Raw genomic sequence first — 16,845 nt, forward strand, 5'->3', positions numbered from 1 at the left:
CCCCCCCCCACCTTAGGCTTCCTTCCCGCTCAACCGCCCAACCGCGTAACTGGGGTTCCCTACACCTGCCTCACAGCTCAGCCAGGCATTTGCAGTGTCTGTGCCTCTAGGGCGGAGGCCCTTCTATTCTCTGAAAAGGGGGTCCTTGGGAGAGAAAAAGAAGTCCATGGGGCCTTTAAGGGGCATCAGAGGTACCAGGGAGCCTAAGTCTCTACAGCTGTCTGTGGATTTCACCTGCACGCACAGGTAGGGCGCGCACACATTCCCAGGGCTCTCCCGCCAGGACCACTGTCTGCGTACTTGGAGTGGGTGTGCAGGAGTACATTAACGACTCCTGCACCAAACTGCACTGGTCTTTAGATACTGCAACGGGAGGTCTAAACTCCTTCCCTGCTGTCCCCACTGGGCAGAGGAAGATGACAGGGTGTGTGTGGTGGGGGGAAGGGGGTGGAGGGAGACTAAGGCTCAGAGAGGGGTAGACACTTGGCCGAAACCCCACAGCAATGGTGGAGCTGCTTCAAATCCATGACTCACCTGCTATCTTGGTGGCTTCCTGGAGGAGGAGACAGTCACAAGAGTACTAAACCCTTGAGCATGGGAGGCAGGAAGAGATTTCTGGGGGGAGGGAGAGACTGCCCAAATAAAGGCTAGGGGGAGGGTGGGGGGCCAGTAGTAAGGTGAGGCTGGTTGGAGCTAAGGCAAACGTTGGGGTTCTGACAGATGAGGCCAGAGTAGGGGTGGATAGGGGATGGGCTTAGGCTGGCTGCGATGGCTGGAGGAGGGAGGCTGCAGAGGCCCCTACAAAGCACACACAGGTTTCTTTGTCCAGCTCAGCCTGGATGCCTCAGGCTGAGTCTGGGCCAGAGGGAGGGGGCTACACCAGGGAAGCTGACAGATGGAGACGCCTTGCAGGGTCCTGGGGCGGGCAGCACCGTCTGTCAGCACGACCTTCTCACCCGTGTTTACCCAGCTTCATGGCGTCTCCGTGCACACGCAGGCACACATCGGCACACACGTACACAGGCTCCCTGGGGTGGCACCATCTGCAAGCCTGACCTCCTCCTCTGTGCATGAGTGTTGGGCCTGGCCTCACCCTGTCTCTGAACACAGACACCTAGAAACATGCACAGCCAGGGACCCACAGAGATATACATGGCGAAAGAGACAGGTGCAAAAATAGAAACCTCCACACGCGTATGGAGGGGCACCTGCAGTGACAAGCACCTGTGGAAACAAGACTCATGCAAGCAGATCCAGAGGCAGTGCACACAGGCACTCCACACACATGTGGAAACATGCAGTCAGAGATACATGTATGCTGAGGCACGTGTACCCAGAGACACGGGAAATGCAGAGACGTGTAGAGAAACACGAAGGAACGTCATGAGTAGCGGGGCAGCTGGTTCCCCCAACCCCTGTGCACTCTAAGGAAACCAAGGCCACCTTAAGCCTTGTCCCTGAGGCAGCTCCATCCTTTGCAGGGTTGGGGCCAAGACACCACCTATCAATTCAGATGCCTTCCCCAGACCTACAGTCTCCCTGTCTCCCAGCTTCCAAGCAGTAAGCGGGGGCCTAGGGAGCCTTGGGCCCATCTTCCTTCACAGCTTTCAGTCTCCATTTTCAGCTTTTTCTAAGAGAAAACTCCCACCTCTTGCAGCACTCAGATTTCATCAAACTTGGCATCTTAAAAGCCTGTTTTGTTTTTGAATCTGAGCTGTTTGGGGCCTGTCAGCAGCGAGAGCCCAAGAGTGGTAGTGAGAGCGGAGAGCAGCCGTGGCCTCCCCCTCCTCCAGGGCTTCCCTGGCACCTCACACTACCCTACTCAACCTGGTTGGTGAGGCCTCAGGGCCACACACACTCAAGTGAATCCTGGGGCTGTCCCTGAGCACACACCTCAGCAGCACTCTGGCTTCCCGGGCCCTGGCCCAGGCTGGACTCGGCTCCTGGGGTTCCCCCACCTTGGCCCTACTCCAGGAAGATTCTTTTCATCCATTTACCCCCCTAGGTTCAGACCACAGACAGCCTCCCACTTACTCCTCAGACCACCGCCACCCCCACTGCTTCTGGCCAGCTCACCAAGGTCAACCATGACTCCACGAGACTAAATTCAAAGGGCACTTCTCAGTGTTCATCTCGCCTGACCTCTCGACAGCACCCCGCCCCACTGACCACTCGCTCCTCCTTCACATGCCTGTCTTCTCTCCATCCCCGCAGCCTCACTCCAGGTCTCTCTCCTACCTCTCAAGCCCCTTCTCACCGGATTCCCAGGGACCACCCCACCACGTGCTGCCCCCCAACATGAAGCGTTAGCCAGCTGGGGCTCCATCCGGGCCCTCTTCCTCCCTCTTGGCTCTGGCTCCCTGAGATTTGCCATTTCTCAGCCTTCAAAACTCCATTTCCAGAGGTCCCTTGAAGTGCTGGCGAATCTGCACAGGCCTCCTGGATTCTTCCGCCTGGATGCCTACACACGCCTGATACAACAGATTTCTAACTAGACTCGTTGACTTGCCCTTTCAGACCTGGTCCTGAACCGTAGAAAATAGTACCACCATCTACCTGGGCCCAGAGCCATAACCCACAGTCTCCCACCTCCCCAGTTCCATAGTAGCCAGGCAGGTCACCACTCTTTCTCCACCGCTTCTAGCCCATTCTCCCTTCCTCCCCTTCCTGCTGCCTGGGTTTAGGCCATTACTGCCTGTAAGGCTGCCCCAATCTCTCGCTGGTCTCCTTTCACCCTGCTCTGCACCCCCAGGGACCTTTCTGAAGCATACATTTGATCATGTCATTCCTCTGATTAAAATCCTCTCTCCCCAGGCAACCAGAGGGAGGCACCTTACTAAAGATGGAGACTGCACACACGGGGGCATTTAAAACCTCCAACTTGGCTAGCTATTCCCAGAGCTGCTGGGCTCCACTCTGTGGTCATGAGTCTGTGGGAGAGGGGAGCCAGCAAGGAAGCCAAACACATAGTAGGGCCTTGTAAGTACCTCTGAGTGCAGGAGTGGGGAGGAGGGGCAGGCTGGGCGCAGGGGAGGTGCCTACTGCCTGTCTAACAGAAGAGGCAAGTGTACTGCCTATACCACAGGAGGACCACTCAGAAGGGAGTCCACTTGGGCCCTTGGAGAAGGATCAAAACCAGAGAAGATGGGGGATTCTAGGTACCAAGAAACCCAGAGCCTGACCTTAGGCCCTCCTGGCAGTGCCCACCTACCTGACACCTCTTCCAACCCCATGCCTAGGGCCCAGAACTTTCCAGGAAATGGCTGCAGAGCCTCAGGTCTGCGAGGTCCCAAATGCTACAGTGGTCATGATGGGGGATGGGAGGTGTGTGGAAGGATAGGTCAGAGAGACCACAGTCACTGGACCAGAAAAGCATGTAGGTCATGCCTTGGCTGTGAGGGGAGGGGCAGGAGCTGGCCTGGGTTCTAGGCCTTCTGTGGCTGCCAATTAGGGCGGTGACAGGCCCAGCTTCTGCAAAACCAGCCTGTTACCCAGACACCTATGTAGGCAACAGGGAGAGGACACAGCCTGCCACTTGGGAAGTCATCCTCTGCCTGTGGTAGCTCTTTATCCCAACAACCCCAACCCCAAAGCCAGGCCTGGGCCAGGGGCAGGGAGGAGGGTGGGGCAGGGAGTGCTGACTCCCTGGGAAAACACCCACCCGTCCTGAAAGCAAGCTCCCTTCAGGGTCTGCTCTGGGTCCGGCACAGCCCAGGATCTCAGGACAGGGTCATATGTTGCTCATCAGCCCTCTTGTCCCTGAGGCTGTTTCCAAAAGGACTGAGTATGGGGGTGAACAGTGAGGGGGGGCGGTCTCAAGAGGTCCTTCCTCACCCCACAGGTCCCAAAGCCAGCCAGGGTCAGAGCCACTGCAGAACCCGGGGGTCCAGGCCCAGCACCGACTGACCCCCTACCCCAGTCACTGTCCCACTTGCCTAACGGCATCCCCTGAGCCTATCACAAAGTAGGCAAGACCAGACACACTCCATGTGTGGCACCCGTGGGTGGTATGGTTCTGGTCAGTCGACTGGGTGAAAAAAGGTGAAAGGCAGCCTGGCCTTGGTAAGAAGAGGGGAGGAAGAAGTGGGGTCCCAAGCTCTGGGCAGGATCTCTGTCTGGTGCACCCTCCCTACTGGCCTGGCTGCACAGGAAGTGCTGAGGAGCTACTGTACTCGAGAACAGGTCAGCCTGACCACTCGGTCCCGCGTTCATCCCTGTCCAGCCGTCCTGACTGCCAGCAGCTCTGAGCAGGGAACCCGTGGGTCCGAGAGACGATGAGCCCAGATGCAGCCTCTCTGACCATCCCCCCAGTGTCAGACCGACCCCCACACATTCAGCTCAAGATGCTTGTCACCCACCACACCCCACACACACACACACTAATGCGTGCACACACACACAGACACTGCATGGTATGGAGTGTATACCACCTACTGTATACACACCCCCTACAGTGCTCATGGGCACACAGGCACGCACACAGGCACACACAGTCCGCTGCGCACCCCGTGCTGTACATGTAGCACGTAAGGCACACACCCGCTGCATTAACACCATGCCACGCACCTCACACAATGCCTTACCCTGGCACACGGGGCACCCACAGCACACACAGGGTGCCTGTAATCTGCTGCATCCATGATCACAAGGCAAACGCTGCCACCTGCACTCTGAGCCGGGCCCCTCCGGGACAGAGTCAAAAACAGCCCATTCCTGCTCTTGGGCTCACCCGCCCCCCCACCCCAAGTCCTCCACCTCTCCCCCTCCCCTTCCATCGCCCTCCAGAACCTACCCAAGTCACCAGGGCCCTGCCCACATCTCTGCTGTCTGGCCTCCTCCGGGGCTTTCCTGACCACTGTCCTGCCTGGCTTGGAACCCACTGGCTCAGCTGAATCGTAACCTCCAGAATGAGCTCTAAGACCCTCACTCCCCCCACCTCCTGGAGGGAAAGGCCAAGAAGCAAAGCCTGCCTCCCCTCCCCCTCCCTCCAGAGGGAAAATGTCAGATTCTCTGTCTCAGTGGCGGCAGCGGGCGGGTTGGAGGGGGAGTGATTCAGCCGCTGCCTCAAGAGTGCGGAGTGAGAAGAGCTTTTCCTGCCATTACCGGGCGAGGGAGAGGCTGGTGCGCTAATGGCTTCAATTACCACTCAGACAGGAACACTGGGCGGCAGGGCCCTGTGCTCGTCACAGCCTGGACAGGCTCACCCCCAGTCAGCTTGTGCTGGGCACCCCTACCCCGTCCACAGCCATGGGTGTGGGGGGAGGGCAGGCAGCCGGCTGCACACCACAGGGCAGCTGGGGCACATTGGGCCACACCTGGTCACACGGGGAGTGGCAGTCCTGTCGGGGAGCTGGGTGCAAAGGCCGGGACCAGAGAGAGGCTCAGGGAGCCTTAGGCAGTGTGGGGTGTTTCCCGAGTCACGTATGGGGGAGGCTGGGCCTGTTGCGGAACAACACAGGACGGGGGAACAGGACCAGACTCGCAGGCCTGGGCTCCCTTTTGGGGGTACACCAATTCCTCCCCTGAGCCAGGTCGCCGCAGGCGGCCCTCAGCCACTCCTCTGAAAAGCCCAATGCGCAGTAAGCATGACCGTGTACTGGTGCTTTTGGCCTACATGCAGTGTGTGATGCCGGAAGAGGACTCCACTCTTATTCCTGTCCCCCAAACCAGCTTCATCCTCACCCCAGGCTTCCTGAGAACCTGTGGTGGCCTCCCGGGATTGGCCCTGGCTCTCCTCCCAGTCACACTATCCTTTCTCCCTGCTCCCTCCACACCCCCCAACTTTCCAGGCCTGCACAGGAGGGCAGGGAGGGGTGGGATGGTCACTGTCTGGGCTGCTTCCTCCTGGCCCCACCTCCTGGCCCCTTTGAGGCCTCCTACTCCACTCCTTTCTGCCAAGCCAGGAGCCTGGTCAAGGTTACACAGACCAACACGGTAAGTCAGCATTTCATCTTCCTGGATGGGTGTTTCAGGAGGAGGAGGGGCTCAGAGCTCCGCCCTCACAGGGGACAGGAGCACAAGCAGGGCAGGGACCTGCCCCACACTCACCACGGACCTCCTCCCACAGCCCAGAAACACAAACAAACCCCAGACCCCTGCTAGAGAAACCTTCATTCAAGAATGCCCCTCAGGACGGAGGGGGTCCCTCCAAGTCTGAATCCCCTCACTTTCCGAGCCTGAAAGACCAGCTGTATCCTCCCCAATCCTTTAAAAAACAAAGCTGTCCAGGGCAGTGGTGGGGTTAGGAGAGTGTCCACAAAGGAACAGGGGCATAGAAGCTCTGGCAGGGGCCGGGGGGGGGGGGGGGGGGGGCGGGGAGTGGAGAGGGGTGGTGGATTTCTCTTTCAACACTAACCCAGAGGTCCTCTTTCTTCAACATGACAGTCTCAGAAGATGCCCTCTTGGGCAGGAGCCACAGTTCTGGCCCTTCAGCCAGATGCCTGGATGCCAGGGTAGGACAGAAGGCTCCCCGCTGGGGCAGATGCCAACAGGAGGGAAGGCAAGGCTGAACTACTTGTCCCCTGGTTAGAGGACAGAAACTGAGCTCAGGGCGCTTGGCAACCAGTGGTCCTGGCCCAACGCCTGTCCTCTGGGGCCCTGCTCCACAGGGGAGTCCCCTCCATGGGAATGGACCATGGGGCCGCATCACCTGGATGATGCCATGGGAGCCAGGTACTGCCAGGATGTACAACTTCCAGCACAATAGCAGCTACCGTTCGCTGGATCCTGCAAGGTACTTTACATCATATTCAATCCTCCAAATCAGCTTGGGCAGTAGGTATTACATCCCCATTTACAGGTGGGGCAGATGAGGCTCAGAGGCATAGTTACTAGTCAAGGTCACAAGGTAAGAGAGGAAGTGGTCTGGAGCCCCTGCTCTTAACCACTGTCTTCCACTGCCCCTCTAAACTGGAGTTCCCCCCATCCCTCACCGCCCACAGGAGACACACAGGCACGAGGAAGTTACTGAATGGATGCATGCAAACACATAAAGCCATAGCGTAAAAATGGCCAATGTGAAAAGATGTTCAACTGCTCTTGTAATCAAAGAAATGCAAATTAAATTGAGATGCCATTTTTTGCCTATTAACTTGGCAAAGACTTTTTTTTAATGATAATTCCCACTGCTGGTGAGGATATGCAGAAAAGAGGCCCTCTTATGCCCTGCTTGGTGGGAGTGTAAACTGACACAATCTTCTGGAAATACTGAAAGGCTTAAAAATTCATGTGTCCTTTGATTCAGCAATTCCACTTCCATGAATCTAGAATAAGGAAATAATCAGGAAGGTGAACACATCTGATCTGCAAGAAAGTGTATAGCGCTTTGTTTATAAAAGCAAAAAAAAAAAAAAAAAAGGGAACAACGTATGTGTCCAACAATAAAGGAATGGCCAAATAAACTAAGGTACTTCATGTGATACCTACAGCCATTAAAAATAATGATACAGAATATTTAACGGTGAGGAAGATGTTCATGATGTGTTACGTTAAAAAGTGGTCTACCAATGAGGGGCACCTGGCTGGCTCAGTCAGCGGAGCACATCACTCTTGACCTCGGGATTGTGAGTTGGAGCCCCACATTGGGTGCGGAGATTACTTAAAATCTTGGAGGGGCGCCTGGATGGCTCAATCAGTTAAGCGTTGGACTTGGGCTCAGGTCATGATCTCACCGTTCATGGGTTCAAGCCCTGTGTCAGGTTCTTTGCTGTCAGTGCAGAACCCACTTCAGATCCTGTCTCACTCTCTGCCCCTCCCCCACTTGCACGCGCGCACGCTCTCTCTCTCTCTCTCTCTCTCTCTCTCAGAAATTTATTTTATTAAAAAAAAATTTGTTTTAATGTTTATCTATTTTTTGAGAGAGACAGAGACAGAACACAAGTGGGTTAGGGGCAGAGAGATAGGGAGACACAGAATCCGAAGCAGGCTCCAGGCTCCGAGCTGTCAGCACAGAGCCCGACATGGGGCTCGAACTCACGAGCTGTGAGATCCTGACCTGAGCTGAAGTTGGGCGCTCAACCGACTGAGACACCCAGGCACCCCTCAGAAATTTTTTTTAAAATAAAATCTTGGGGGGAAAAAAAAAGCAGTCCACAAATCATTGGGCAGGGCCCGATCCCACTTTTCTTATACAATTGACCCTCCCACAACACGGGTTTGAACTGCACAGGTGCACTTATATGTGGACTTTTTTCAATATGGTATAGGACTATATTTAAATGTATTTTCTCTCATGATTTTCTTTTAAGTTTATTTTTTTAGTAATCTCTACACCCCATGTTGGGCTTAAACTCACAACCCTGAGGTCAAGAGTTGCATGCTCTACTGACTGAACCAGCCAGGCACCCCTCTCTCATTTTTCTTTTTTTATTTAAAAAATTTTTTTAAGTTTACTTATTTATTTTGAGAGAGACAGAGACAGTGTGAGTGGGGGACAGGGAGAGAGAGAGGGAGACAGAATCCCAAGCAGGCTCTGCACTGCCAGCGCAGAGCCCAATGCAGGGCTCGATCCCACAAACCATGGGATCATGACCTGAGCCACGCCAAAACCAAGAGTCGGATGCTTAACCGACTGAGCCACCCAGGAGCCGCTCTCATGATTTTCTTAATGAGATTTTCTTTTCTTCATCTTGTTTTATCCTAAGAATACAGTATATAATACATATATAAGAGATGTGTTAATTGACTTTTATGTTATTGGCAAGGCTTCCAGTAGACCATAGACTATTAGTAGCTAAGTTTTGGAAACGTCAAAAGCAATATGCAGATTTTCAACTGCTTGGCAGTGGTGGGGAGGGTTGGCAAACTAACCCCTGCACTATTCAAGGGTCAACTGTATATATAATGCCTGCACAGAAAATGGGCAAGGAAAAAACCAAATGTTACTGAAAGAGGCAAAATAACATCTGATTTTTACTTTTTTCTACGTGCTATTTCATATTTATCAAATTTTCAACAGCCAACAGGTATTGTTACTGCAATTTTTTTTTAAAAAAGGCAACAATCAAGGCTCTATTTTGAAAATACACACAGACATATTCAGACTGATGAATCCATTGTGGCTGGGGACTGATCATGTCACTCCCTAGCCCGTGGCTTCTTACATCCCCAGGAAAGTGTTCAATTCTTAGCCTGGGCCTGTGTGATCTGCCCTCTAACCTCCCCAGGTCCATGCTGAATGGTTTCTCCCCCGTCTTCTCTCTGTGCCCTCGAGCTCCACCCATCCCCCAGACCAAACTGAACTACTCAGAGTTCCGTGAAAATTCCCTTCTCTCCTCCCTCTGGGCCTTGGTATATGCAGATGCTGTTATTTCTGCCTAGCCCCCCACCCCAGCTCCTACTTATCCTTAGGACTCAGCTTAGATAACAGCTCCCCCTCCTCTGTGCTCTCCTACCCCCCTGGCTGCCCCCATAGGACTTACTGGAAACTATATCAAGGGCAGGGCCCTGGTCAGATGCCCCCTGGACTTTACGGCAGCATTAGGGAGTATTTGTGAATGAATGCAGCAACCATCAGGTGAGAAGACACTAAAATCCACCCACAGAGTCCTAGCCCCCAGCCTAGGGCCCTGGTTCATAAGGGAACACACCTCTCTGAAGCCCACTGCCCCACAGGACAATCAGATCCACCGCTACAAGCCAAGTAACCCAAATGATACATAATTGCAGCCCCACACCTCAAATCAGACCTCAGACCCAAACCCTACCAGAGCAATGCCATGGCTCAACAGGACATAAAGACACAGCTGGCCTTGGCGCAAGCCAAACAATCCAGGCCAGATACAATGACCATCCCTGTCCACTTCTGACCTTTGCTGATGCCAAGATGGCCAGTTTTCCTTTCTGCCAAACACACACCCGCCCATGGCAGGGACGGGGCTGGCTGACTGGCTCTTCCCACACGTCATTCTACCCACCCACCATGCCACGTTCCTCTCCAGCACGTACCTTCGAGCACTGAGAGCTTGGCACTAGTGTTGATCTCTCCCAGACTGTTGGTGGCCGTGCACTCGTAGATGGCTTCATCTCGTTGCGCCCGCAATGGCTGGATCCGCAGCACGGACCCTGCCCCATCATCAAACTCAATCACCTGCCAGAGGACAGACACAGGGTCACAGTCTGCTCAGGATCAGACATCCTCCCACCTCCAAAAGGCCCCTGAGGAGGAAGACCAAGGAGAGGGGATGTAGGACCAGACCCCAGAATAGGATAGGCAGACCCTGAACTCTCTGCCAGCCCCTTCCTACCCAAGGTCTTACCTCAAAGCGCTGGGAGCTGACTTTCTTCCCCTTCTTCATCCATGTGATGCGTGGCTTGGGCTCCCCTGTGGCTTGGCACACAAAGGAAGCCACTCCTCCCGACAGCCCAGTCTGGTCCTCAGGGACTTTAATGAAGACAGGTTTGCCTGGAGAGATGGAAACACCAAGTCACCATGACACAGTCACCACCGACATCACCAACACTCCGCAGGTGGCAGTCATGGGGGGGGGGGGGGGGGGTTGTGTGTGTGTGTGGCAAGATCTATAAAGAAAATATGAATAGTGACACCTAACCCTTACACAGTGCTTACTATGTGCCAGGCACTACTCAAAAGAACTGCAGTATATGAGGTGGGTGCTATAATCACATCCGCTTATAGAGAAGAAAATCAAGGCACAGAGAGGTTAAGGGATTTGTCTAACATGACACAGCTGGTTAGTGGCAGAGCTGAGATTTGAACCCAAGAGTCCTGTGCCTGGAGTCCATGCTTTAACCACTATACTACTCTCGGTCTCCCATCCCCCATCAGTTCCAAGCAAGAGGACAAAGGCATGCTGAGTGCTGCCTGGAAGAGCCCCAGCACCTCTCAGACTGGTCCCTCCCTCACTGCTCTCCATCTGGGGGATGGTACCTCCATCTACCCCAAGGCTCAAGCCAGAAACCGTGATTCCTCCTCTCTCAGCCCCCACATACCAGCAGTCCTGAAAGGCCTAGACATTCCACCTCTTTAAGTGTCTCTGGACGTCTTCCCAGGTGAATGCTTTCCTGTAAATCTGCCCCGCCCCCACCCCCACTGACTTGGCTATTGCCTTCTGATAGCCTGTACATCTCCCCGGCGTGTCCACTGGGAGGTAGGGGAGGGGAAGGAAGAAGGGGGCTCAGACACTGTACTGTTATGCCCATATCACCTTGGTACACACACCAGGACTGACCTGGAGCACCTGTCCCTATGAATCCCAACCCCTGGCGGGGGTCACAAGACCAGAGAAACCTGCTTTTCATTAAGATGTAGCAACGCCTCGGGGCGCCTGGGTGGCTTGGTCGGGTAAGCGTCTGACTTCGGCTCAGGTCATGATCTCACAGTCCGTGAGTTCGAGCCCCGCATCGGGCTCTGTGCTGACAGCTCAGAGCCTGGAGCCTGTTTCAGATTCTGTGTCTCCCTCTCTCTCTCTGCCCCTCCCCTGTTCATGCTCTGTCTCTCTCGGTCTCAAAAAATAAAAATAAACGTTAAAAAAAAAAAATTTAAAAAAAAAAAAAAAAGATGTAGCAACGCCTCGTTAATCCTGACAGAGGATCCATTTCCTATTAATCAGGCCAATGAACAGCTCCAGAAAGGCTAATACCGTGAGAAATGACCTTTCAGACCACCTGCTCAGTACCAATGAGCCCAGGCCTGACCTGATCTCTGGCACAGAAACACGTGTGTGCAGTGATGACCATCCCTCGCTAAGCACCCACTCCGCACCAGGTACTTTATCTCATTTAGTCCTTCCTCGTTGTTATCCCCAGTTTATAGGCCCAGAAAGGTGAAGTCACTTGCCCAAGGTCACACAGACAACGAGTAGCATTTCCGAGGCTTGATTTCAAGCCTGTCTGACTCCCAAACACCTGGTACAGAATAGTGGGGCTTTATGAAGAGCAGGGTCAGTGGTGTGCTGGGGGAAACCGGACCAAAGAAGGTGGAAGGGTGAGCGGGGATGGTGAGAAAGTGGAGAGAAAAGTGCAGTGACCATTTAAAGGAGACTGGTTGTGATGAGAAGCCACAGAAAGGATGGCACCTACAGGGGGTAAGGGGTCCAGGGAGGCTTACATCTTGGTTTCTTTCTTGATTTCCTAAGACGTGAAAGACAATGTTTAAATGCTGCTGGGAAGGAGGAAGCAGACAGGGAGAGCGTGCCGACCCAGGATCCAGTGGACAGCGATGGGCGCAGTCCCGCAGGAGGGGAGGGTCCGGGGACCAGCGGGGTCAGCAGTTACAGAGTAAGAGGGCTTAGCCTTGCAGCGAGCAGGAAGGGAACCACTTTATTCAGCACCCAGGGGCCCGGCAGGCTCTGCAAGTTTTATGTAATTTTTACGCAAGTCACTCATCATCTCTGAGCCTCTGTTTTCTCATCTGCAAAATGGTGCCAGGGCCCACGGGTCTGTGTGGACAGAATGTGATGAGGTCTGTCGAGGGCGTGCACAGACATGACGGTTGGTGGGTCCTGCGTGGGAGGCAGCTGCTGCTCTCACTTGAAGTCTTAAAACAATGATGTGGGGGCACCTGTGTGGTTCAGTCAGTCAGGCGTCTGACTCTTGGTTTTGGCTCAGGTCATGATCTCACAGGTTCATGACTCGAGCCTCATGTTGAGCTCTACGCTCAGCGCAGCACTTGCTTGGGACTCTCTGTCCCCCTCTCTCTCTGCCCCTCCCCTGCTTGCTCACGCACACGCTCTCTCTTTCTCTTAAAAATAAATACTTTATAAAGAAAACAAAACAAAATGACATGGGTAGTAGTATCATCTTCATTTTAAGAGATGAGGAAATGGAGGCTCGGAAGGTTAAGTAACAAGTCACACAGTGATGGGGGGGTGGAGCTAGGGTTTGATTGGTGTTTCCAATCCTAAGCTCTTCCTGCAGCACTGAAGGCTCCCTGGAGGAGGGAAACTCAGGCCTCCCCACCTGACTGCTTGCGGAGTACTTAGAGGGGGTGAGAGCAGCTGGGCCCGAAGAGCCAGGGGCAGCCTTGGTGGGGAAACACATACCCTTGGTGGGGAAACACATACCCTTGGTGAGGGTCAGAGTGGCATGGGAATAACGTAGAGGGCCTAGAAGCTACAATTTGCTCCCCATTTCCTCCGACTGCGCCCTGAAAGAGGCTCCAGACTCTCCCAGTCTGCCGCTGTCCGCAGAGCCTGTCCCTGTTTGCCGGTCCTTTCAGACGGGCCTCCTTGGTCCTCTCGGACAGGACTCTGCCCACTCAGGCTCCACTGGGTGTGCACCTCCCCGACACCCGAGGACCTGCCGACAGCAGCTCCACGATCTCCTTCTGCACTGCCACTACCTTAGTCCAGATGCCACCTTCCCTTGACTGAAGATTCGGCCCACCCAGCAAGCTGCGTCCCTGCCTCCAGTCTAGTGTCTATTCAGCAGCCCGAGTGAACTGCCCCTCTCCTCTGACCAAAACCCTGCAGAGGCCTCCCACTGCTATCAAAACAAAACTTCAACTCCTTTCAGGGTGGACAGAGCCTCACCAGGTCTGACCCCAGCCACTCCCCACCTGCCCCCCACCCCAGCCCTGGCTTCCCAGCCCCTGGAGGAGTGACGTTGCCTGTGGCCTCAGGACCCTTGAAGTAGCTGTTCCTGCTGCCACAAACCTTTTAGACATCCTCTTCACCCACGAACTCCTATTCACCTTCCTGATCTCAACTTAAACATCATTTCCTCAGAAAACCTTCCTTGGTCTCCCTGTCGCCGTCCGCTGCTCCATTAGCTCAGTTCCTGGCTTTAAGCTCTCTCGTTAACTCTCCCCGCCTCTCTCACAGCACTGCTCACAGTTTGTTACATAGCACGTGTGTGAGGTTATTACTTTTTCTACATTTGGGGGGCGGGGAGTATCTGGTTCACAGCCGCTTCCTCACCCTGCTTTGCTTCCTGCCCCGTCCCAGTTGCCCGACCCAGTTCCTGGCACACGGGGGTGTAGAACAAGTGAAGGGGTGACCTGACGAGGGAAGGCATGCCTGCGGAGGATGGAGACCGCAGCCCCTCACACGCCAGGGGGAAGCCCGCTCCACCAGGGAGAGGAGCCCAGGGTAGAAACCCTCCTGGACTCCTGCCTCAACGTGTCCGCAGCAGAAAGCAGAGGCTGGAACCTGCTGAACCGGAATGGCCGGAGAGCGCGCCTGGGGGCGGGGCCTCCCCACCAAACAAAGAACCAGAAGCTGGGGAGGCGAGCCAGGTCTGGGTCACGAGAGAGAGAGAGAGAGAGAGAGAGAGAGAGAGAGAGAGAGAGAGAGAGAGAGAGAGAAGAGAGAGAGAGAGAGAGAAAGAGAGAGAGAGAGAGAGAGAAAGAGAGAGAGGGAGAGAAAGAGAGAGAGAGAGAGAGAGAGAGAGAGAGAGAGAGAATGGCGAGGAGGGAAAAGGCCTAAGCAGTGTGGAGGCTGGATGGTGCCCAAGTCCTGGGGCCACTGAGGAGGCAGAACCCTGGAAGGCTGGAGACAGGCCAGTGCCCCGCCCAGCCCACCCACCCGCCTGACTGGCAGAGCCTCCTGAGCTCCCCCCCAACCCCCACCAGTGCTAGCGGGCAGGGCAGGCCCCTCCCCTTACTCAGGCCTCACCCTCCGCTTCCTGAACCCACCCCCACTCCCACCCAGGGGCCCCTCACCCAGCATGACAGCCAAACCCCACTACCTCAGCTCGTTGGTGTCCCACAGCCCTGCCAAGCCCCTGCCCCTTTTGTTCACCAGGCCCACCTTTGGGGAGCACAAATCTGACCAGGTCTCTTCCCAGCTACAAACCCTGGGCTGATTTCGGTCTCCCTACTCCCCTTCCCACACTTGCTCCTGCTAACCTCTCTCCAGGTTCACCTTTCCTGACTCTTTCAAAAGAGAGCACCTATCATGGGCCAAACAGTGTGCTGGGGCACCGCTTGGCTCTGGTGGGCTGGCTACCCCCTACCCAGACCTGCCCTGACAGGCCAGGCCAGTGGGTACCTGCTTGCCTTTGCGTGTGCCCTGCCCTCTCGTGCACCCCACGCCCAAGCCTGTGGGAGCCTGCCCTGCATCCAGCAGCCCTCTGGGTTTCCCATTCCAGCACTGGTAACAGCTACACTGACTGATTACGTCCCCAGACATGCTGTCAAAATCAAGCCACTAGACCACTCTTGCCAGGTGCTGACTCAGGTGCTGCCTGGTGTTCAGTGGGGGTCTGAAGAACTTCACAGACCACGTGCCGGGAGGGGCTTTCTGCCCCCACCAGAATGTGGTTCCAGCGCTCCTCTCTCTGGACCTTCCCCCCTTCTTCACTGCACGGAGGTTGTGGGCCACACAGCAATTTGGGCAGCAGGTCCCAGAGGTAAGCCCTGGGACACTCTCCATTCAAGCAGGCCACTGACCCCATGTACAATGGGAATGAGTGGCCAAATAAAGGAAATGAGTGGGCTAGCTTAGACAGAGGGTGGGCACACTTCTGGGGCAGAGGGTGTTCAGCCAGCCAAGCTGGGCCACCCTGGAGGCTCCTCCACAGGGAGAGACGGACTGCTATTTTGTGCCTTCCCTGCAGAGCACATACACACATGTCCACACACGTGTACACGGAAGCAGAGAGCAGACACGTGGCCATGAGGGAGTGAGGGACAGCGAGGCAGGGGAGGGAGCTCCTGGAGAGGTGGATTTCCCAGGCCCTGAACCACCTAATGAGCTGGGGACTCATTAACTCTGGCTCCTATGACCATTCTTGGTGCCCTCCAGAGGGGAGCCTGCTCAGAGACAACCCTGGGCTCCCAGGGGACACACAGGGAGCCCCCAGGTCATGGCCCCAGATGCAGGGACCACATACTTGGTGCCAGGTGCCTCGAACATGTGACCTCAGTTAACCTTTCCAGGTAGGAATGACTACCCTTATTGTGCAATAGGAAAACAGGCCCAGAGAGAGAAAGCAACCTGCCAGAAGTGCCACGGAGGGCAGAGTCTAGGCAGGCCACCAGGTCCTACCTAGCCGGTGGCCCTGCCTCCCCATAAGGCTGGCGGGGCAGGGGTATGACATGACAGACACACCCTCAGCTACTCAGGCCCCTGCCCTGACCCCATCTACCCCTCCAGCATCGGGCATCCTACTCCAGGCTCCTATGATTCCAAGTCACTAGGCTGTAACCAGGTCCTTGCTCAAACCTGATCACCTGTGCTGCATCCCTGCCTCTGTCCTATGCTATCTGGGAACAAAAGGGAGATGGTTTTCACTGTATCTCTTTCATGAGCTCCATGGAGAAGCCCAAGGGCCATCCCTATCCCCCCCCCCCCCCGCCCCATCTTATCCCATTGTGCAACACCCACCATCAGCAAATATCCAGTCACTGTTCAGGGTTCCCTTCTTCCAGGAAGCCTCCCAACGCCCTTCCCAAGTGCTTAGATCACTACCTCTGTGCCAGTGCTGCCCCCCAACAGCACACACCGTAGTAACCCCCCACTGCGTGTTCCAAAGGCAGGCCTGGGTGGCCACCTAGCACCTGACTTGCACGTTAGAGTAGGAGAAACCTCTTCCTGCTTGGGACCACCTCTAGCCCCCTACAAGCCTTCCCCTTGAGAAACCACAAAGACCTGGGCTGGAGGAGCTGCCCGCACCCCGCGTGCCTGGGTCTCCATCGGAGCTGAGTCGGCATTAACGCTGGGGCCTCTGGGCTAACTCTTGGCAGCTGCTTCTCCACCCCCCTTCCTTCCGCTCCCCTCAGAGGCCAGGGCTCCCATTCATTTGTCTCGTTAAGAGGCCTATAGAAACACATTTGTCCGCTCCGCGCTTCACTGCTCCGGTCGTCAATTCTCTGGGGCGCCTGCCCTACCTTTTGCAGTAGCTCTGTCCACGTTTGCTCAGTCACCCCTGGCTAGAAGTCTCCTA

General features: G+C 55.2%; 1 protein-coding gene and 1 long non-coding RNA gene across 17 annotated transcripts in view; one reads left to right on the top strand and one right to left on the bottom strand.

The window, feature by feature from the left end:
* PTPRF (protein tyrosine phosphatase receptor type F) overlaps positions 1-16,845 on the bottom strand; it is an 88,480-nt gene that overhangs the window by 54,311 nt on the left and 17,324 nt on the right. For all 16 annotated transcript variants that reach the window (XM_058717720.1, XM_058717719.1, XM_058717736.1 and 13 more), the window contains 2 exons: positions 10,257-10,402; positions 9,946-10,087 (listed from right to left, as the gene is read on the bottom strand). In XM_058717720.1, the coding sequence (XP_058573703.1) occupies positions 9,946-10,087; positions 10,257-10,402 (288 nt within the window). The remainder of the gene's footprint in view (positions 1-9,945; positions 10,088-10,256; positions 10,403-16,845) is intronic.
* On the top strand, positions 6,352-12,650 carry LOC131504867 (uncharacterized). The gene is made up of 4 exons (XR_009258172.1): positions 6,352-6,733; positions 10,787-11,010; positions 11,571-11,725; positions 12,096-12,650. It is a non-coding gene; the product is annotated as an uncharacterized LOC131504867 (long non-coding RNA).

Source organism: Neofelis nebulosa, chromosome 2, assembly GCF_028018385.1.
Source record: "Neofelis nebulosa isolate mNeoNeb1 chromosome 2, mNeoNeb1.pri, whole genome shotgun sequence".
Lineage (NCBI taxonomy): Eukaryota > Metazoa > Chordata > Mammalia > Carnivora > Felidae > Neofelis > Neofelis nebulosa.